General features: G+C 30.8%; 1 protein-coding gene and 1 pseudogene across 1 annotated transcript; one reads left to right on the plus strand and one right to left on the minus strand.

Moving 5' to 3' along the window:
- Nucleotides 1-3428: 3428 nt before the first annotated feature.
- LOC148574946 (uncharacterized) lies at nt 3429-4740 on the plus strand (annotated as a pseudogene).
- An 8335-nt stretch (nt 4741-13075) lies between these two features.
- Nucleotides 13076-15417, minus strand: LOC107625534 (uncharacterized). The gene is made up of 3 exons (XM_016328187.3): nt 15219-15417; nt 14000-14166; nt 13076-13479 (listed from the first exon to the last, which is right to left on the minus strand). The coding sequence occupies exons 1-3, from the start codon at nt 15403-15405 to the stop codon at nt 13249-13251; spliced, it is 585 nt and encodes a 194-aa protein (XP_016183673.1). The 5' UTR covers nt 15406-15417; the 3' UTR covers nt 13076-13248.
- Between the last annotated feature and the right edge of the window lie 7742 nt (nt 15418-23159).

Raw genomic sequence — 23159 nt, forward strand, 5'->3', positions numbered from 1 at the left:
TCAAAGAGAACAATCATAAACTGAAAATACCTCAAATATTATTAATTCAAATAGAAATCTGTAACATGGAATAATTCATAAATCAAATTATAATAATCAATTCAAATGTTGGAATCAAATAAATAAAAGTAAACTGAAATAAAAGAATATTAAACCTGGATCCAGAGTTACTCTCAAAACAAGAAGAAATCCTAAATCCTAAAGAGAGAGAGAATCTCTCTCTAAACTAAATCTAAATCATGAAAACTAGAAATTGGCGAGCTCCCTTTGAATGGATGCATTCCTCCACTTTATAACCTCTAATCTATGCTATCTGTACTTGGATCTGGGCCAAAAAGGGCTTCAGAAATCGCTGGGGGCGTATTCTATAAATTCTGATACGTGGCCTCTGTCACGCGTCCGCGTGAGTCACGCGGTCGCGTCATTCAGAGCCTTTCCTTGCCACGCGGTCGTGTCAGTCACGCGTCCGCGTCGTATACGTTCTGCTTAAGGCGCGCGGTCGCGTCAGTCATGCGGCCGCGTCGCTGCATCTTCGCTTCTGGCACGCGATCGCGTGGATACTAGTTTCCTTAAAGCTCCGTTTTGCCTTCTCCTTCCATTTTTGTATGTTTCCTTTTTCATCCTTTAAGTCATTCAGCCTTAGAAAACCTGAAACTACTCAACACACTAATCACGGCATCGAATGGAAATAAGGGTAATTAAAATAATTAATTTTAAAGCTTAGGAAACATGTTTTTCACATGCAACACATAATAAGGAAGGGGAAGTAAAACCATGCAATTAATGTGAATAAGTAGGTGAAGGATTGTATAAATCACTCAAATTAAGCACAAAAGATCTCATGAAATATGGGTTTATCAACAGGCATGCATCATATGTATTTGTATGCTTTGGTTGAGTTTAAATTTGTTTTGGTTTGCCTATTTGCTAAAATGTTATTAACTGCTATATGAGCTATTTGCTGTAACTGCTATCTAAACCTGTGCTTTCCTTATCTGTATTGTTTGTTTTTGTTCTGATATGGTACTTTTGAGATTTTTGGTGTTGAGATGATGGCTGTGCTAATTGATTGTGTGATAGGATGAAGGCTGTGATTGGTTTTTGATTGAAGTATTAGTAAAGTATAAAAAATCAAACTGGTTCAGCATAGACTTAATGAACCTATGTTTGGAACAGGTTGGTCATTCATATAGTCTAGGAAACTGATTGAGATTTCCTTATAAGAAATGAAGGGGTTTGGATTTCTAAAAAATAAAAAAGAGCTTCTTTGAAAAGGTTTTGGATGATTAATAGTTGGTTTTTAAAAGAATTCACAAGACGAGCGATAATCACTTCAATCGAAAGACAGTTTTCTTTTAAATATCTTCTTATAACAATTCTTAAACCCTCTACTGAGAACCCTTTCGAGGATGATGTTCTCACTCTCCTATAGAATTTCGTTTTCAGTGACAGGTTCAGGAAGCTTTGGCACAGGCCGCGGTCGAACTATGGAGTTATATATATATATATATATATATATATATATATATGTTTTCATCTTTTGTATTTGACTTAGTTTTAGATTTTATTTTACCCCTCGTTATTTGTCATTTCGAGATTTTAAAGGGACGAGACTTGTATATTAAGAAGTTTTGGATAAGTCTATGTATTTATTATTATGTGAATATGATGTGTGACTGTGTGATTTTAAAGTAAAGACTTTTTGCTTTTATAATTAAAAATTCGGTTCATATTCGCGAAGATTCAATATTAAATAAATATAGTATCGAATTAAAGGATTAGAGATAAATAACGTCTGTACTTTTAGCACGATCATGAGGTATTAATAGTAAGAGTATTACAAGAAGCATCAAACGACCAGCTTGAATTGAAGAAGATCGGATTGTGATTATGTGTGAGCAAAATTTGAGCCTCAGATTTGAATCCCTTCCAATCCGACAGACAGGGGGGAAGCAAAGTAGATCTTACGGCAAGGGAGTAGTCCGCAAATCTGACCCTCAGATTTGTGGCCACCCCCATGTGTCGTCCATGCACTCTAACATTAAAGACTAAAGCCACATTCCTATCTTTTTTCTTTCAAGCTTCATTCCTCTCTTGAACATCACTTTCTTCTTTCTCTACAACACTCTCATTTACTTCCATAACTCATATCCTATCCATCCAAAAAATCAATTACAATGTCTAAAAAAAATTAAAGAAATCGATCGCCCTAAACTTCACATTGTTAACTATTTTGGTCAAGTTAATTATATAAGTATTTTTTTAAATTTTTTAAATATAAATATAAAAATAATAATATTTGTGAGTTAATGTTATTTATAGTAAATAAATGATAATATTAACATTATTTGGATGATTGTTAGTTTTAAATGCATATATATGTTTATAACAGTAGCTAGTTTACGTTGTTAATAATAATAATAATAATAATAATAATAATAATAATAATAATATTATGATTGTGAATAACAATTAGTATTATATTTTTTATGCCATAATTATAATTATTTTATAAATTTATTAATTGTATTTGTTAGTAAAATGTGTAATTGGAATTTAGTTTGTTGGTTAAAATTTTTTATAACACCCGATTTTGGAGTTGTTGGTAGTATTCATTTAATGTTAGTGTCATAATGAATTAATTAAACAATGTCAATTAATAAATTAATAGAGCTTAGTTTGTGTATAATTTGATTAATTATTTTAAATTATATGCGAATATGAATTAAAATTTTTGGTTTAATGTATAAGATATTTTTGTAATAGAATAGATAGCAATTTAAACTAATTATTGCCAAAAATAATTAAGTTATTGGAGATAATTATTAATTTTAGGTTCTATATTAAACTATAATTAATTATGGCCTTCTTGTTTATGGTTATGTGTAGAGTAAAGACCCATTTGTTAATTATATTTGTAAGTAGGTATTGTTATAAACAAATTGAATATATTCGTCTGAATATTATTGATAAGATACTTAGTTATAATGACAATTAAATAAAAATTAATTTAGTGGATAATTTTATTACTTATGAATGCAAGTTTAAATGATTTTTTGTTAACGTTCGAATAAATTTAATGTTAATTATAAGTGTTTTAACTTATATATGATTAATTAAGTAAGACAATTTGAGTTATTATTTATCTATATTTTGTAGGGTATAAGAACTTTGAGGTGTATCCACATGAATCCACCGGATTCATATAATCCGATTGTCGAGCCTCTTGTGTGAGCAACTAGGTTTTATTATGTATTCTAAGTTGGAGTGATCCAAGGTCAGTCGACTTTGGTAACAGCTCTAGTAGAGAGATGGCACCCATATACACACACATTCCATCTTCCGGTAGGCGAGTGCGCTGTTACGTTGGAAGATATGGCTCTAACCCTAGGTATTCCGATAAATGGTCTTCCCTGACAGGAACAACTATGACTAGTCAGGAGGCCATGGAAGCCGAATGTTTACATCAACCTGTTGCACCTGGGACCAATGATTGCAGAGAAAGTTACATCAAGATGACCTGGATTAGAAATGTGAAAGAAGGATTAATTTTAAATGATCCAATTTCCATGGAGAGGTATGTGAAATGCCATATATTGTTATTGTTTGGGTCAATTTTGTTTGCTGATAAGTTTGGGTCAGCAATTCACTGAAAATTTCTACCATTACTTCGTCACTTTTCTCGGATTCACGAAATCAGCTGGGGATCGGCATCTCTAGCACACTTGTACAGAGCATTGTGTAGAGCAACTCGCTTTGACTGTAAAGAGATTGACGATCCGCTGACATTGTTGCATATCTGGACTTGGATTCGTATGTCATTTCTTACCCCGATTCTTGGTGTCCCACGACGCTTCCCGCTAGCTAACTGGTAATATGAATTGTTATACGCCTTTGAATAATGTTTTACTTTATATTTCAATATCTGGATAGGAATTTTATTAATGAAAAAATGTGTAAACAGATGGCGTAACTGGGAGCGTGTGAATCAGCCGTATAGATATCATACTGTTGCATATTTTAGGGGATTGTTAGATGAGGTTCGGGAAGACCAGATATGTTCTCGTCCTTTAATATAGAAACATCTCAATGTACATGTATGTTGATGCCTTTTGGATAATGTAGTGTTTAATTTTCTCTTATTTGTTTCTATCCAGTTTGTTTGGGAAGTTTACGGTATTGATCGAATAGAGGCAGTTGTCATCCCAGAAGATGTCCGTAGTCATTTAGAAATTTGGAGTGTAACAGTACCGTTGATATTGTTTGAGACTCTTAAGTGGTATACAATCAATAGGTGCAGGAGACAATTTGGGTTTGTACAGAGTATCCCACATCAAGAGAGGTCTCTGGATGACCAACATGGTGAGGTTTTGACCAGACCTAAAAACTTAGTTTGGTCCGTTACACACATATTTTAGATAATACAGTGGACCAACCGATATAGTCACATAGGAGCCTGTGCCTTTGCATCATCCATTAGATCTTTACATAAACTATAGAGAAAAATATGGGACTCATTTGCACTTGTCTGATATGGTCTTACAAGAATATCAAGAATGTGATGCTATGCTAACTCAGCCACACCAGCCAGAGCCGCAGCCATTATTACGATCACTTTAACCCCCACAATCAACACCACTTCAGGAGGAACCTCAGTAGTCTTCAAATTGATATGTTCCTCAGACCTATTCCTCAGCACTCTTCAAATTCATATGCTTTGTCAAACATGTTTTGCAATAACTTATAGTATAATTAAACTTTAACTAATCAATGACAGATTTTATCTCTATGGATGGATCAGCTTCCACTAATAGTTGAATTACTTTTGCAATTGTGATGGAATCCAAGTTGGAATGGTCTTGAGAAATACTGAATCTAGTGCAAGTGTGACTACTATTATATCTTTTTATCTCCCAACAATACTTCCTCTAGATCGTGCTAACCCTAATCAGCCAATCACAGCTCGTGCCATACTGTGTACATTTGGCATAGAATGTTTGGGGTTCCGATTCATACATCCGGTAGTCTACGCCTCTACGAATAGCATAATCTTTGACTGCCGTAATCACAGCTTCTCAAGAACTAAATTCCATTCCCACGACGATTTCACTGTCTGCCACAACAGGAGCTCTGCGATAACAACACCATGACCTCAACTTAGAAGTGTACATATACAAAAATAAACACACATTTTAAATTTATATAAATTTATAACCGTAGATTTTGAATTTTAAATAATTAGTATAAAATATACAATATATAACATAAATAATTATACATTTTAAATTTTAAATAATTAGTATGAAATATAAAATATATAACATAAATAAATATATATTTTAAATTTATATAAATAAATGTATAAATATATACGTAGATTTTAAATTTTTATATAATTAGTATAAAATATAAAATATAATATATAATATATATTATAAATAAATCTACAATTTAAACTTTAAATATATATAACATTCCTAAATAAATATGATTATACATAAATAAATAATGAAATCGATATATATACATTTTCAATTTTAAATATGTAATACGTATAATATAAATAATATAAATATATATAACTTAAATATAATGCTTATATTAATGCTTACATAGTTAGAAGTACATTTTAAATATGTATCATATATAATATAAATATATACGTTTTAAATATATAAATATACAGCATATATTAAACATATAAAAATATGGCAAAAAACTCAATTAAGTCAAGGAGAGCACAAATTTACATGATTAAGCCAATCTGAAAACAACTTCATCAATCAACCAAACCACATCTATATGTAATTCGAAAGAGGTAGATTCGAATTACATTTGTATATAATTCGAAGGAGCTCATTTCGAATTATTCACAAACAAACGATGACATTAATTCGAGTCTTCTTGTTTCGAATTATGAAAAAGTATAATTCAAAGTAGGTTGCTTCGAACTACACTTGTACATTATTCGCAAAGTAGTTCGAACCTAGTTGATTCGAATTACTAACATTTCGCCTCTAGTTGTAATTCGAATGGAATTGATTCGAATTACTAACACTTGTGCTTTTTACTGTATTCCGTATGGATATTCAATAAAGATTACATTTAATAATACCCATAATGAATACAATCAAGAGTACATGCAATAATAAATTATAATATTATTTTTTTAAATTTGTTATAATTTTTTTTATACATTTTTTTCTAGTATATTTTTAATATTATATAATTTTTTTTAGTATCCTATTTTAGTAAGTTATAATTTTTTATTATTATAATAGATTATTTTTTCTAGTATCCTATTTTAGTATGTTATTATTTTTAGAATTATAATAGTAAAAAATTATAACATACTAAAATAGGATTGATAAATACTCTAAGCTTTGTTGAGAAAGAAAGGTGCAATTTTGGAGTGCCCCAACTGTGAATTGTGACAAAGTGTTTGTATTTTGGAGATATGAGTTAACTTGGTTTAGGAATTTTTGGTTTGGGATATTGATTTTTGGAATGAGAAGCGGCCATAGTCAAATATGTTGCCATTTTGATTTGCAAGCATGTTTTTGTAATAAAAAGGGTCTATTGTTGATTGGCAAATGGATTTCATGGTCATCTGCTAAGGACAAAGATGTCATTAACAAAAAGAAGGGAAGAAAATGGGATACAAAAAGATTGATAAGAATGAAGAATTTCTTGAAAGCCATATTGGGATCTTATTGAGAATGTGTGAGAAAAAAAATCAAATATACAATTATTCCTCTATATATAAGCTCAATATATGTTAATAACAAATTTAAAAAAATAATAAAAAAATAGGATACTAAAATATGTTAAAAAATATTATAACCTACTAAAATAGGATACTAAAAAAAATATTATATAATATTAAAAAATATACTAAAAAAAGTATTAAAAAAAATATAACAAATTTAAAAAAATAATATTATAATTTATTATTGTATATACTCTTGATTGTATTCATTATGGGTATTATTAAATGTAATCTTTATTGAATATCCATACGAAATACAGTAAAAAGCATAAGTGTTAGTAATTTGAATCAACCCCATTCGAATTACGCGAAATGTTAGTAATTCGAATCAACTAGGTTCGAACTACTTTGCGAATAATGCACAAGTGTAGTTCGAAGCAACCTACTTCGAATTATACTTTTTCATAATTCGAAACAAGAAGACTCGAATTAGTGTCATCGTGTGTTTGTGAATAATTCATAATGAGCTCCTTCGAATTATATACAAATGTAATTCGAATCTACCTCTTTCGAATTACATATAGATGTGGTTTGGTTGATTGATAAAGTCGTTTTCAGATTGGCTTAATCATGTAAATTTGTACTCCCCTTAGCTTAATTGAGTTTTTTGCCCTAAAAATATATTATCCAAACATATAATTAAATTTTAAATTTTTAGTTACACATGTTATATAATATAAAATTACACATACAAAATAATAAAATAAACAAAGCCATAAAATCTACATATTAATACTGTCTATACTCGATATATAACTAAATAATGTCAATCTTATTATTATTCTACAAATGCAGTTAAATATCACTAATTGCATAAAGAATCTAATAATAATCATACTATTTTACGCCAAAATTAATTATTTATATTATAAAGCTACTATATAATTATCTAAACTACATACCTGCATTGAAGTATGTTGGAAATTCTGGTGCATGTATAGCCTCCAAATCTAACACGCGCATAAAAGATGACTCTTCGAATGGATACTAGTTAGCTAGTGCATTTGTCATTTTTGCTACATCTGTCTCTATAGTGTCATCAGCTTCATTATCGTCTTTATTTGGACCAATAACTTCATAGTTGCCTTCGAACTTATCCTCGCTGTCACTGTTGTAATCTCTCCATTCGATATTTCGATCAGCTTCAGATGGTTGGAACTCAATGTATAGTTTGATACACGACACCTGTTCTTGAGTTTGATAATAGATTGAAAACATCTCTTACATACTCGCTTCATCAATGACATACTTCGTTTGGAAATGAACAAACCCACTATTTTACCAATTTTGAGCAAATCTAAGTGGTTTAATATCTAGTGATCTCGGAGCGAAACCTACTCCTCTTGTGAGTACCAGTTTTCAAAATGCGTCAAAAAATTTTCTCGATTGAACAAAAACAACAAAAGAAAATCTAAAAGAACAAAGCAAAATAAATTTAGAAATAAAATAACTGAAATTGAGAAGAATACCCAAAATACAATGGAGGTCCTGGGTTACCACCAAAACTTGATAAATTTTCAAATCTAACTAGAGGACCATACCCAGGTGGAGTGAAACCTGGAGGAAACCAATAGTTACTGGCAGTTGCATTACAACAATCCGTGGACAAAGATTTCGTCCACTATTCCCAACTAGGGGTTAGTAACTATTACTTTTTCCCAAATTGTACTATTTTCCACACGCGACAATGTCTCTGTCGGAATTGGTGCAACCACAGTAACATCATCGTTTGCAGATGATTCCACATTAGTATTAGAAACTTCTTCCGCCATTCGAATAATTTTGCCACTTCTAAGTTGCATGTACTAGATCATTTCAAAACACTTTTTGACACACTTAATTTTCAAAAATGTCCCACCAGGCGTGCCAATTTGTTTTACCGATTTTTAGCAAATCTAAGTAGTTCGATATCTAGTAATATAGGAGTGAAACCTACTCCTCATGTGAGTACCGGTTTTCAAAAGTGCATCAAAAGATTCTCTCGATTGAACAAAATCTGAAAGAACAAAGAAAAATAAATTTGACAGTAAAATAACTAAAATTGAGAAGAATAACATTGAATTTAAATAAAGTAATAAACTGCCTTCGACGGAATCGAAGGACTTTAAAATCAAAATTAAAATACTGAATCTTAAAGAAAACAGAAAAAGTAAAGTCTTGCTTGAAAAGTAAATGTGCATGAAAATAAAAGTTACACGAAATTTAAATGAAAAGTAAAGACAATGGAAGGAATCCTACAGAAAAAAAAAGCTCTAAGCAGACTTAGGAATTCGCTGGGGATGTGAGTGTGCGAGAGTATTTTTTGATATGAGATTTCAACCCTTATTTTTTCGATCTTTCACCTATTTATAAGAATCTTCAACTAATCAAATTCAAATATAACTTCCACGTGTGTTAATCTTTAAGTAACTGTTCGCGCTCCTTTGCACGACATGGATAATTGCCACTAATCAACTTCACTTGTTCTTCTTCTTCGATCAAGCTTATCAATTGAATTCTACCTCTTTTCCTCGACAATCCTTTTTCGATAAGAGTTTCATTCTTCAAAAGGATCTTTATCGAAACTCGACCTCGATGTTTTCAAAATTATATTTTTCGACCAACACCCACCAAACACTAATATATGATGCAGATACAAAATGCTCGATACCGTCTTTAATATATGCGAATCTACTCTTTCACAAATAACACCTTTTAATTCTTCATGTTAGAATATAATTAGCATCAATTAGCATATCTAAATATTTATTATAAGATATTACGTCTTTATTATTACGATTCTCTTAGTATCTATAAATACCCTTTTATATTGTATCATTCCACACAACTTGAACAGACACAACTTGAGCAGACAACTTGAATACACTCAATAATACACAAATCTTTTTTTCAGTTTAGTCTTTTGTTTCTAACATGGTATTAGAGCTATGGTATCCTCCTTGAAGAGGATAGGTTGTTAGGATATGCGGTGAAATTACCGTACTTTTTGCATTTTTTTCTATGCCATTCTTCTTTCTCTTTTGTCACTCCTTTGATGTTTTTTCACCTCACCGACTAGCCTATTTTCTCTATCTTGTGTTTTTTTCGAGTCGAATGATCAAACACCATTGTCATTCGCTGCTTACCTATTCTCATGAAGAATAGTTTTTCTTCTCTTTCGGCAGTTCCGTCTGCATTCTCTCGTGGCAGTTCCATCTGCGTTCTCTCGTGACAGTTCCGTCTGCATTCTCTCGTGGCAGTTCTCTCGTGGCAGTTCCGTTTGTTTTCTCTCGTGGCAGTTCCGTCTGCGTTTTCTCGTGGCAGTTCCGTCTGTGTTTCCTTGTGGCAGTTCCGTCTGCGTTTCTTTCCGGCAGTTCCGTCTGCGCTTCCTTCAGACAAGCGGCAGTTCCGTCTGCACTTCCTTCAGACAAGCGGCAGTTCTGTCTGCGCTTCCTTCAGACTAGCGGCAGTTCCGTCTGCATCCGTTTTAGAGAGTTTATGCATTTTTTTCTCTTTATTTTGTTGTTTTAAATAAGTTTCAAACTCAAGTTGTCACTTGAGTTTGATGGGGATGTTAGAATATAATTAGCATCAATTAGCATATCTAAATATTTATTATAGGATATTACGTCTTTATTATTACGATTCTCTTAGTATCTATAAATACCCTTTTATATTGTATCATTCCACACAACTTGAACAGACACAACTTGAGCAGACAACTTGAATACACTCAATAATACACAAATCTTTTTTTCAGTTTAGTCTTTTGTTTCTAACACTTCAAATGGTAATGTAAAAAGAATAATAAGCTCACATGGATTCTCGCATACAAATCTTACGCCTTCATGTGTTTGTAACAAGATTTGACCATGGTAATATAAATTTAATGTGGTAACCCTATCCTCCATTTTGTTTAAAAACAATGCTTCACTAGTAGTTTATATGGGCAAAAGTAAAAAAGGAACAAACTTAAAATGGTAAAAAACGAAGAAAAAGATGAATTGAAGATGAAGTTTCTGCAAGTGATCCGTAGGTATATATATATATATATATATATATATATATATATATATATATATATATATATATATATATATATTAACAAATCTGAGCCTCAAATTTGGATTTTTCTAAAATCATTTTTTTTTAATTTACAAAATTGACCCACTAATTTAGGTTTTTAATTTTTATATTTTTTATTACTGAAAACTGATCCGCCGATTTGTTAAAAGTAAAAAAAAAAAATTAGTCACACACAATTCGGAGGCTCCGATTTGTGAACTACCTAATTTTAATTCAACTAACCTAAAATCGGAGCCTCAAATTTCTTCCCCCCAAATCGGTGCATCCCATTTGTGCTTCTGAATTATAAAAAAAAAAAAAAAAAAACCACCTCTATATACTTTATAAACACACCCTTTCTCCATATTCTGGAACAACAGATTATCTGATTTCATATTCAAAAAATTGACCCACAAAATTTCTAATTTTCAAAATTGAATAGAAGCAACTCGTTGAAAAGTTTGTGTACATATATTTGAAGAATTGTTATGAAACATTACAACTTATTACAAAATTATTAACGGTCAATTTCCATGAACTAAGCAGGTGAAAAATAAAATTCATATCAACTACTTAATACGGTCATAGTATCATAATATTCAAAAGACTTGTAGGATTAAATTGTCTAACTAATGCTTTATAAAATATCAAGTGCCAATTCTCAGTCTTTTTTTACTAATTAATGACAAATTTGTTGGATGTGAACATTAATACATCATCCAATATGAATACGTACATTCATACATAGATGAAACACATCTATCAAATGCTTTCTGGAGTAGGCACTAACTGCATTTAGAGTTTAATTCAAATGTATTTCAGTATAAGAATTTGTTAAGAATGAAAGATGCAAGGAACAGACATAATTGAGATTAATGGTCAAAAATAGAGTTTAATTCTAATGTATTTTAGTATAAAACATTTTATATAATTATTTAATTATATTCATTTGTTTGGATATTCACATAATATTTTTACTGACGTGATGTTATATAACTCAATATATATATAAAGTTATTTTATATTTGCATTCAAATTAAATTCATCAAAAATATTGGAATACCTCATACCATGATCTACTTGAAATGCTTCGTGATTTGTATATTGTAATGATAACAAGCTAAGGCCATAAAGCTTATGACCAAGGCATTGCCTATATATTATTCCGAAGTCATCCTTGGTAAGCATAAGGATTTGCAATATAATCATGATTTAAAATAAGATGAAAATTCATATATAATTATTTTTACGTGAAGTTGATAGTAAAAAATTATTAAATAATTTAACATATTTAACTAAATTATCATTTAACAATTATTAACTATCAATTTCACACAAATAAAAATTACATGTAAATTTTTACCTTAAAGTAAATGTTGGGATGTGATTTTATGTATATATACAACATAAAGCAAAATTAGTGGAAAAGAATGCAACCTCTCTCAAGCTATAACAAATTATCCTTCACAAAGTAAAGTTAATACCTAATACCTTAACTTATTAACTATTGTTTCGTATAAAAACTAAATGATTATTAGAAAGGTTTAGTGCGATTTTAATTCCTATAATTTTTGTTAAAAATCATTCCTAATGTTAGATTTTGTTTCAAAATTATCCTTTCGACTAAAATATCCTTCTTCTTTTTCCTCCTACTCACTATTGTATCGTTCAAATTTTGTGCATTTTTCGAACTCAATTCACACTTGACCGTTACCTAGTTCACCATTCGTATTCCATTACCACTACATCCCAAATAACCTTAACTCATTTTTATTCAACCCTAACTCTAAATCTCTAAAATTAAACACACTCTTTTTTACACTCACTCACTGACACGGAAGAATAGAAGAATATAAGGGACAAAGGAAGGTGGAAGAAGAAGAAAAGGAGAGGGAAAAAAAAAAGAGGAGAGTCAGTGTGTATAAATTAGAAAAGAGTATTTTTGTCTAAAAATTAGAAAAATGATGGTTTTAAAACAAAATTCAACGTTAGAGACAATGTTCAACTAAAAAGAACTTTAGGGACCATTTTAATTTTCGACCAAAATTATAGAGATCAAAATCGGACTTAATTATTAATAGGAATATCATGGATAAATTTGTTAATATTATTTGTTAGAGACTAATTTATCCAATACAAAATTTGTTAGGTACTAATTTAGAATATCACCCTATATTTAATATTATCAAAATTTCCTTTCTTCATCATTTACTAGAGTTAATGTTCTTAAGACATCGGGGAGAAGAAAAACACTCCAGCATATCAGTATTTGAATGCATTGATCTCTTGATAAAAATGTTCCACCAAAACAAGGATGGTACTCCAAAAAAGGATATGATTCTTATTTTAATTAACTTATTTAGTTTCAAGAAACATATGGCACTCATCACATTCAGATAAACCAGTAGAGTCTAAGCATGTTATACACTCATTGATCACCCGTCATTCGATGAATCTATCGGGGGATCCTCGTCTTTGGCAGCTCCGGTGTACGTTTCAGATTCATCAATTGACTTGACGGCAACAACTGAATCCATCGAAGAGTCTGAAGTTCTCGAAGTAGCTGAATCCGCAACGTCTGTCTCAGCAGTAGAGTTGGGAACGAGTCCTTGTGCCTCACGTGCTGCTTTCTCCTTGGCCTTTTTTGCTCTTTCCAACACTTCTTCCTACACAAGCATTTTGTTTCAAAACAGGTACAAATACAAGCATCTCAATCTGTTTAAACCACACAAATAAAAGTATAGAAACAAGAAAGCAATGGAATGGAACACATTTATCGATTTCTGTGATCGGTTGATGGTTCCGGTGGATAGAACAAAAGGTTTGATGTTTTATTAAATGAAAAGTTTATGCAAACTAGCACATGGCATTTAAAACTAATGAATGAAGCATTCTGCACTTGCTCAAAATTTCCCAATTGGAACAAAAATGCTGAACTTTTGCCAATACCAATAGCATCGCCTATTGTTCATCAATTTCAATCAGATAAAATCATACTAGATAAAACATTTGACCACCAGATCCTAGTATTTCAAACACAAGCAGGAGATTTAGAATAATGGGCAACAATAATGTTGATCTAGAACTGAAGCAACTTTAACTGAAGCGATATACTCGAAAATGCGCGGCTTGGTTTGATAAATACAGTACAAAGTAACACTAGCTTGGGTTAAAATGATCCTTTACCTGAAACTCCTGTACTTGTTTTTGTTGTTCAGCTTGCAACCTACCAACTGTACTCAGAAACTCGCCAACTGCAGATTCAACTCGCTCGTTCACGGCTTCAGCTACAGCTTTTCCCAAGAAAAATGCATCCAGTATACTCCTGCTGCTGCTGCTGCTATCACCATCGCCTGCATAATTCAGTTACATATTTACTTGATAGACAACAATACACAAAAAGCTAACACAAAAACTACTGTAAACCAGCCCATTCAACAAATATCCAAACTTAGGATCAATTTCGTCCATGTAAACTGCCTTTTTCCTATGGTTATAGAAAAGGGCAGTCCGGTGCATAAACATCCCGTGTTAACGTAGGTCTAGAAAAAGGCCACACCCAAAGAGTGTAATGTAGACAGCGTACGCTGATAATTACATCAGTGGTTAATTTCATGGATTGAATCCGTGACCTATGAAGTCACACGGAGACAACTCAACCGGTGGTTATGCAACCACATATTTAAACTTCCAAACATTTGACAAAATACACTAGAAAAAATGGATTATAAGTAAAGTGTTCACATCTTTTGAAAAGAACAAACTGCTTGGTGCAGCAATCCCAATTCACATTCATATAATTCGCAACCTAAGAGTTGTTTTATGTGTACATATAGATTATGAAACACTATACCGACTCACATCGCAAGGTATCCCACTTCTTATTTGTACACACAACATTTTCCAAGTTGTAAAAGCGTGCTACAACCAATTAGGTTCCCTGAACATTGAAATGCCAATAATTCAGCCCCAAAGGATTAACATGCTCACAATGAGTCCCAATAGAACTAAATAAATACTATGTAATTCATTTGACAAATTACCCCAAATCAACATAACCACTAAAGTTTACATAAGCTGGAATATTTTGTCAAACAAAATGCATCTTTCAACTTCGGAAACTAAATTGAGACTTTACAATCCAATAACCTAGTCCTATTCGACCAACCCCCGGCGCCAAAAAAAATAAAATAAAATAAAATAAAACAAAAATATGCAGTAGCAGAAACAGCAGCAAAGGTGAACATATTCAACATAAACAGCCCAAATAGATTGATTCTAAACTTGATGGCGGAACCTCCATTTAAATCATTCGACACAACAAAGAAAACACCAGCATTAAAATATCCCAAAAAATTTGAAAAATAGGGAGGGGGGAAAATGTGAAAGAAAAAGGAAGTGAGACCAGAGGCAGGGCCACCGGGCCAGATGCTACTATTGCAGCGAAGTGCAGTGATAACAGAATCCCTTTTGCAGTGAAATCCAATGCCTCTGAGCTTGGAACAGCGAGAAAGAACATCTAAGTTGGAAGAAAAGGGAGGGAAGGAAGCACGGGTTGTGGCAGATGCTGAAGGCGAAAGTAGAGAGTTCATTGTGCTTTCTCTTCTCTTCTGAAACTGAAACTGAAGCGGAGAGAGAGAGAGAGAGAGAGAGAGAGAGAGAGTATCTGTGGAGTGTGTCCGTATTTCGTGGCAACCCCCACAAGTAGGACTTGTCACTTTTGTCTCCGAAGGAAAAGATATCTCCCAGAAATCTCAAGATAGTTATATAGTACAGCTGAATCAAAATAAAAGAAAATTAGGATTTAGGAATAATGTAACAAATAAATTTCTCAGGATTATATTTGGTATAAATTAATTTTTAAAAAAATATTAATAAAATTTTGTATAATAATATATGTGAATACATTATTTTTAAGTTAGCTTTTATAGTTATAACAAAAAAATTTAATTTGAACAAAATATAAATTTTTAAAAATTTATTTATTATTTTATTCTTATAAATAAAAAATATAAGATATTTACAAATTACTAAAATAAGAGAGAAAAAAAATGTTAAATACAAATGAATTAGTTAGATAGAATTAAAATCAGCTGGGATGTGCGGCTAAATATTTTAGTTAATGGAGGTTATTTGATGATTTTTATAATTATTTTAATTAACGTGTTTTATATTCATGTGAAAAAAATTTTTTTTTTTAATTTATTTACAATCTGTTAGTAATATTTGTCAAAAAATTATAAAACATCAGTAATATTTTGTAAAAAAATAAATTCAAATACTCAAATAGTGTAATTTGTCAATGACATTTTGTCAATCCGTTAATAATATTTTATTAATTTTACTAGGTCTCCACAACAGCGTAAACCACGTTTTTGAGCCAATGTAATTGAATCACAATTCAAAAATTAAATTGGTAGAACAAATTTTGAATTGTAAATAGTATAAAATCATAAGATTCATAAAACATAATCTAATATATATATATATATTTGTTACCAAAAATTCACAAAATTATCAATGTACGTAGTTCATTATTATATTATATATAAGGTCCAAAAAACCAAATAGTTACCAGCACAAGTCGAATCTCTAACAAAAGACATAAAAGTCTTAACTCTTAGATACTAACAAAATAGCAAGTAGCATCTCTTAGAAAGCAAGCACTCTTGAATTTAGATTTTTTCAATTTTAAATTTTTATTTTAAAGAATAAAATGTAATCTTTTATTTTTAAATAATTTTTTTTCAAATCTTTTTTATTCTATTTATAAAATAAATTATGAGAGATTACACTTAATTCTTTAAAATAAAATTTAAACTTTAAAAATTCAAATATTTTTTTCTTATAGTTATAAATCCAATGCAATTGAATTTTAAATTCTTTTAAAAATTATATTAACTATTTCCTAATAAAACGAACGCATGATTTAAGTGCAATACTTCAATTTTTTTTTTTGGAAGTTCCTAACAAAACGGTACGTTTGGCGCATAGTTATTAACTTATTATTGTTAATGCTATTTGTTTTCCAATATTTAATATATTTATCCTCGAAACCTATAAATATAAGTGATATTTTTCACATACAAATAACAAACTATGAAAAACGGATATTTCGTTATGTTGTCATGTTTGTGTGTTGGACACATTTTGAATATGATACTGATCGACACTGGTTTGATATGCATGTCTGCCGTGTCCAACTGTATCTTAATAAAAAATAAAAAATTCTAATCGACACTGGTTCGATACGCGTGTCTGCCGTATCCAACCGTGTCTTAATAAAAAATAAAAAATTTTTTTCCGGACACACTTGGACACACCTAAATATCATCATGCATGTGTCGCGTGTCTATTATCCAACCTTATTCTTAACATGTATTCTTAAAATAAGTTTAGAAATAATATATATTATTATTTATTAAAACAAAAAATATTTTAGATACTTTTATATAGTTAAAAGAAGACATTAAAAATAGTTAAAAAATTATTTTATATTTTAATACCAATAAAATATCAAAAATTTATTGTAATTTATCTAAAATACATTTTAAATTATATATATATGCTGTGTCCCCGTGTCTTGTAAGATTTTAAAATTTGTGTGTCCGCGTGTCCTGTGTCGTGTCGTGTCCGTGTCCGTGTCAGTATCCGTGCATCATAGCATACAAGCATTTTTTCATACAAGTCATTTATATTCACGTGCGTATGTTCTTCTTCGTGCCGTTACTGCACATTCTTCTTCTTCTTCTTCGTTATTTTTCTCTCTCGTTATCGTCGTTACCAACACCACCTCCTCCTCCTCTTCCTTTTTCTCCTTCTTTTTTTATTAGAATTTCTTCTCCTCTTTCCTTTTCCTCTTTTTCCTCCATCATTAGTTATCTCGTTGTTGAAGATAATGAATAATTCAAATTCAGATTGTCAATTGAACCAGAACGAAATTGATTATTGTTTTGAATCCAATCAAGTAGCTAAGGTGTTGTTCGATTCTATTTAATTTTTTCGTTAGTAATTTATGATTCTGTATTTGTAGCAAATTTAGGTGTAACACGAAGATATTTGGCTGTATTGTTTAAGAATTTTAGTTGTATGTGTGCTGATAAGTTCTACATATAATTCAAAACTCTTCTTCTCCCTCCTCCTCATCTTCTGCTGCTTCTTCTTCTTCTTTTTCATCATCATCATCATCTTCTTTTTTTCCTTGTTCATCTTTTTTTTTCTTATTTTATCTTCTCAAGTTTCTTCTTGTTTTAATCTTTTAACAAGAATAAAAACAAAAAAATCAAACAAGAAGAAGAAGAAACACATAATGGTACAAAATTACTTAGAAGAGGGTGAACTTACATTCATTCAACTAAAAGAAAGAAAGAAATAAGGAAAAAAAGAAGAAAAAAAATGCAGCATTAGAGGAAATATTTTTCTTTATTTGCAGCAAATTTGGATGTAACACAAAGATATTTGGGTGTATTGTTTAAGAATTTTCAATGTATGTGTGCTGATAAGTTCTGCATAATTCAAAACTCTTTCTCTTCCTCCTCCTCATCTTCTACTTCTTCTTCTTCTTTTTCTCTTATTCATCTTTTCCTTTTTGTTTTACCTTCTCAAGTTTTTTCTTATTTTACTCTCTTAAGAAGAAGAAACACATAATAGTGCAAAATTACTTGGAAGAGGATAAACTTACATTTATTCAACTAAAAAAAAGAAAGAAATGAGAAAAAAAGAAGAAGAAGAAGAAGAAAAATGCAGCATTAGAAGAAATATTTTTCTGTATTTACAGCAAATTTGGGTGTAACACGAAGATATTTGAGTGTAAAATGAAGATATTTAGGTGTATTGTTTAAGAATTTTCGGTGTATGTGTACTGAATTCTGCATAATTCAAAACTCTTTATCTTCCTCCTCCTCATCTTCTTATTTCATATTTGCATTTTTTTTTGGGAGAAAAAAATCAAACAAAAAAGAAAAAATACATAATGTTGTAAAATCAATAGAAAGAGGAGGAGGGAAAAAGATGCAGCAACAACAACAGTAATTAAAAAAACACTGATGAAGATGAAACACATGAAGAAAAAGGAGGAGAAACACAAAGAAGAAGGAGAAGAAAAAGGAAGAGGAGAAGGAGGAGAAACGCAGGATACAAAGAAAAACGTAATTCGCAATCGTTATGTAAATGACTTGTATGTGTTCTAAATATAAACCCACACGTAATTAATGAAAAGTATTTAACCACCCAAATTAATATTACTAGCGGTTCAATAGGCACTAATATGCCTGTTCAGCCACTTTTCTATTATTTTGAAAAAATTAATTTTATTTTTATAATATATTATTCGCTCTTCAAATTTATTAGATCATTTTTTTATTTTAATATTAATGTGATCTTATTTATTCATATTTTAGTGTTGGTGTTAATGTATCATTCACCCTTTAAATTTGTCAGATAAGTATTTTTTTTCATCATTTTAAAATTAACGTAGCCTTATTTATATGATATTTTGTTGAGAGTAAAATTACTATAAAAACCTTTACAATGCTAAATTATAAAAGCATACAATAAAGATATATGTATATATTATCAGAAAAAGGTATAGTTCAAGAAATAATGACAAAAATGTTATCCTAATTTAAAAAGAATATATCTATAAACCAAAATGCATGTTAGTTATTTACAAAAGATTATTTTTCCTAAATATCATGGATATTCATGTTTGTCGTCTTCTTTTTTAAGTGGTAGGCCAAAATATGATTTTGAATCTGAAGAGGCCTTCATTTTTCTACAAATAGTGGAAGGATAGAAGAAATAAATATGCTTATTTTTTTCGTTTTTAAATATTAAACTATAAGAGAATTAATGAAAAAATTAGGAGAATACAAAGATTGTGTACCTGGAAAAAATCCATCGTAATTTATCATACATCTCCTTGTCAATAACTTCTTACATCTTGAAAAACCGTCAGATTTTGTTTACCATAAAAATAACCATATAAACACTTCAGGTTTATTCAATTAAATTGATTCCTTATTATAGAGAAGAATTCAATTAAAACCTGTAGAATTGTGATATCTTGTTTTGCATTGAACTTTCTGAAAGGACAAAAAAAATGACATTAATTCTTGTTTATCATTGACAAAATATAAATTAAATGATATTACATCTTTTTTGTTAGGTATTTTTTTTAATAACAATTACCTGCAATGATATTGTTTTGTATCGAAATGAGTTAGTTGTGTTCTTCTAAGTTTATGGCTGAAAAAAAAAGTTAAAGTTTTAACATAATTGGTATATAGGATGAAATAGACGAAAATATTTATTATGTAATAAAAGTTTATTGCATTACCTTTTATTCTTTTGATCCAATATTTCTCTTTTTACCATCTTCCATAATTGAGTTTTGTCTGCTTTAACTGTACCTCCCCAACCAATAGAATAAATTTTGAGTGGATGAACCTAAGTCAATTTCACGTTTGATCAATAACACTAAAACAAAAATATGTATCATCAATGCAATTGTCACTGTCATTAATGATGTAATCCTTACTTTATTGTCGGTTGGTCTCATTGATGCAATTGATTGCTCATCCTTCCATGTACTCCATAAGGATTGAAATCCTATTTTCTGTAATTTATTGCATATATGTATTACAATATATTTCAGTAGTGTTTTATATATTACTTTAGAATTAAGTAATGATACATCTCAAATAAGACATACCTCAACCTTTTATTGGTTTTAAAATTTTAATTTTTATAATTTTATTTCTAAAATTAAAAAATTGATAGCAAACATTTAAAGAAATCAAATTTTGAATTTTTTTTCAAAGTAAATATAAACATTGCAAACTATAATTTCTGAAAAAACCAATAATGATATATTTTAAGGATGTATGATATAATTTTTATAATTTATGTGAATCGTAGTTGGTGCATACCTGTTGGGTAAAGTAGAGGTTCAAGTTCCTTTCGCTTATCTCTTTTAATATGCTCATGAGCTCTCTTGATATCAATTTATCTATTAAAAATCTTAGTCATTAGTTGTTAAAATTAGTGAACAAAACTATCTATTCCAATGTTGATATTGCAATGATAGAATTACGTAATACACAAATTATACTTGTAAAAAGGTGGACGCATTTACTAAGAACATAAATTACCTAAGGTGCAGGTAACAAAATTTCTTTGAACACCACATTCTTTGTGAATTGTCTGCTTTTTCCAGCTATTGTTCCTTCTTTGACTATAATTTTTGTGGTTGCCTGAAAAACATTTCAAGATAGTGCAACGTATAACTGACCATAGCTGAACACATGTTTAGGGAGATAGATCCCTACCTTAGGAATAGTTTGCCCTTGTGATTTATTTATTATCAAGGCAAAACTCAACCTTACAGAAAATTGCTTCCTAATAAGCACAAAGGGTAATCCTGAGTTCTCAGTTGTTTTGTATTTTATCCGAGACAGAAAAGTTCTTTGTCCAGAGTGATAGCTTGTTAGGATTTCCACGTCTAACATGTTTTGAAAAGTTCCTCGACACAGTAATCTTGTGCCATTGCATAAGCCTGCCTTAGGATCTATGTTTCTCAGTAACATCAAATGAGCACCTTTTTTTACCTTCAATGTATGAGGTGGCAATCCACCCGTGGAGATTGAGTTAAGATATTCTTGTTGATACAGATTATTTGTATCTCCTTCTACTTCATCAAAGAATGCTAAAATTCGTTTATCTCCCGAAAATTGGTTGATGATTATATCATTGAGCTGTTGTATATCATGGTTTTTGGGTGTTAATATCGCTCTCTCCACTATGTAAGATGCATCCCACCCATGAGATTGCAAATTTGGAAAAGTTTCTTCTATTAATTTGTGTAATGATGCCTCACCTTCCCATGGTATTGCCATGTGTGCTTTTATGTGTACCACGTCCTCAGATATGGTAGGCTAAATCCCATCCCCTATTCGCATGAGATACTCCGCAAAATCATGATCATTAAGAGATCACATGTTTTGTCGCAAGTGGAGAATTTTGGTGGATGTCCACAAATGTGATTTAACAATAGAAGCTGAAATCATTTGTGACTTACTTCCTTTCGGCACAACAGGTAGTACTTGGTGGAAATCCCCACCCATAACCATCACCTTTCCTCCAAATGGATTATTGTTTTCTAATTTGTCTCGCAATGTGCGGTCTAATGATTCCATTGTCTCTTTATTAGCCATTGGCGCTTCATCCCAAATTATCACTATCGTCTGCCTAATCAGTTTTGCGAGATCAGATTGTTTACTTATATTGCATGTGGAGGATGGCTCTGCATTGATTGGGATCTTAAATCTAGAATGAGCTATTCGACCACCAGGCAGTAAAGTTGCAGCTATTCCTAAGGACGCAGTTACCAAGACAATATGCCCTTTACTTCTTAAGTCTGCAATTATAGCTCTGTAAAGAAATGTCTTACCTGCTCCTCCTGGTCCATCAACAAAGAACACTTCACTTTCTCTTCGATCAACTGTATTCATAATGCACCTGAAAGCTGCAGACTGGTCATGATTCAATCTTTCTATAGAACACAGGTCTTCTTGAAGAACTTTGATGGACATTTCTTCTTGAATAATTCTAGGCATGAAGTTGTCGTTGTCATTGTCCGAGGTTAGAGCTGGTAAATCGTATTGTACAATATGTTTTCCATGCTGTAGGAGGATGTCATTTAAATCCCTAAGCAAACGATTTGTCAATCCATTGCATGTTGTAGTGCTTGTTGATGCGTAATCACCCACCATACATGAAAGAAACTTGTCCCACAGAATTCTTACATCTGTTGGCTCACAAAAAATTAAAATGGTGGCAAACAACCTTCTTAAAGCACATGACATTCTTAAAATGGATGCCTAAACCAAACATGATCTTATACTACTATCACTCTTTAACAGTCCTCGATGCTGAGCGGATTGCTTAAAGGACGAATATTGGACACCATCGACTGTTAGCAAATCATCCCAACCAGTTGGGCCTCTTACATTTGACAACAAAATACGCAAATAGAAATTTTCACCTTCTGTTGGCAAAGCAGTATAGATTCGACCGATATCTCTCTTAGGTGACCTGCGTCAACGCTATTCTTTTTTTCTTGCTGTGCCAACTTTAATATTCTGGGATTTCTCTGTACAAAAGATGCCTAGATTGTTGGTCATCGGCCCGATTAAGTGCAAAGAATTCAGTGAGCATTGTTCTTGAGAAATAGTCATTATTAACTATTTCAGAAATAGTTTGGTGCTCATAAAAGCTCATTTGATGTTGATTTGGCAAATGAACTTGCAACCTTTCAACTGATGGGTACATTCGGTAAAGGTTGAAT

The sequence above is a fragment of the Arachis ipaensis genome, chromosome B2 (assembly GCF_059453495.1).
Source record: "Arachis ipaensis isolate K30076 ecotype BB chromosome B2, ASM5945349v1, whole genome shotgun sequence".
In the NCBI taxonomy this organism is placed as follows: domain Eukaryota; kingdom Viridiplantae; phylum Streptophyta; class Magnoliopsida; order Fabales; family Fabaceae; genus Arachis; species Arachis ipaensis.

Excerpts from the sequence above, each read along its gene's own strand:
- LOC107625534 (XM_016328187.3), bottom strand. The coding sequence starts at position 15,405 with ATGAACTCTCTACTTTCGCCTTCAGCATCTGCCACAACCCGTGCTTCC. Across the intron at positions 14,167-15,218 it reads GCCCGGTGGCCCTGCCTCTG|GCGATGGTGATAGCAGCAGC; the intron begins GTCTCACTTCCT and ends TGAATTATGCAG. Across the intron at positions 13,480-13,999 it reads AACAAGTACAGGAGTTTCAG|GAAGAAGTGTTGGAAAGAGC; the intron begins GTAAAGGATCAT and ends ATGCTTGTGTAG.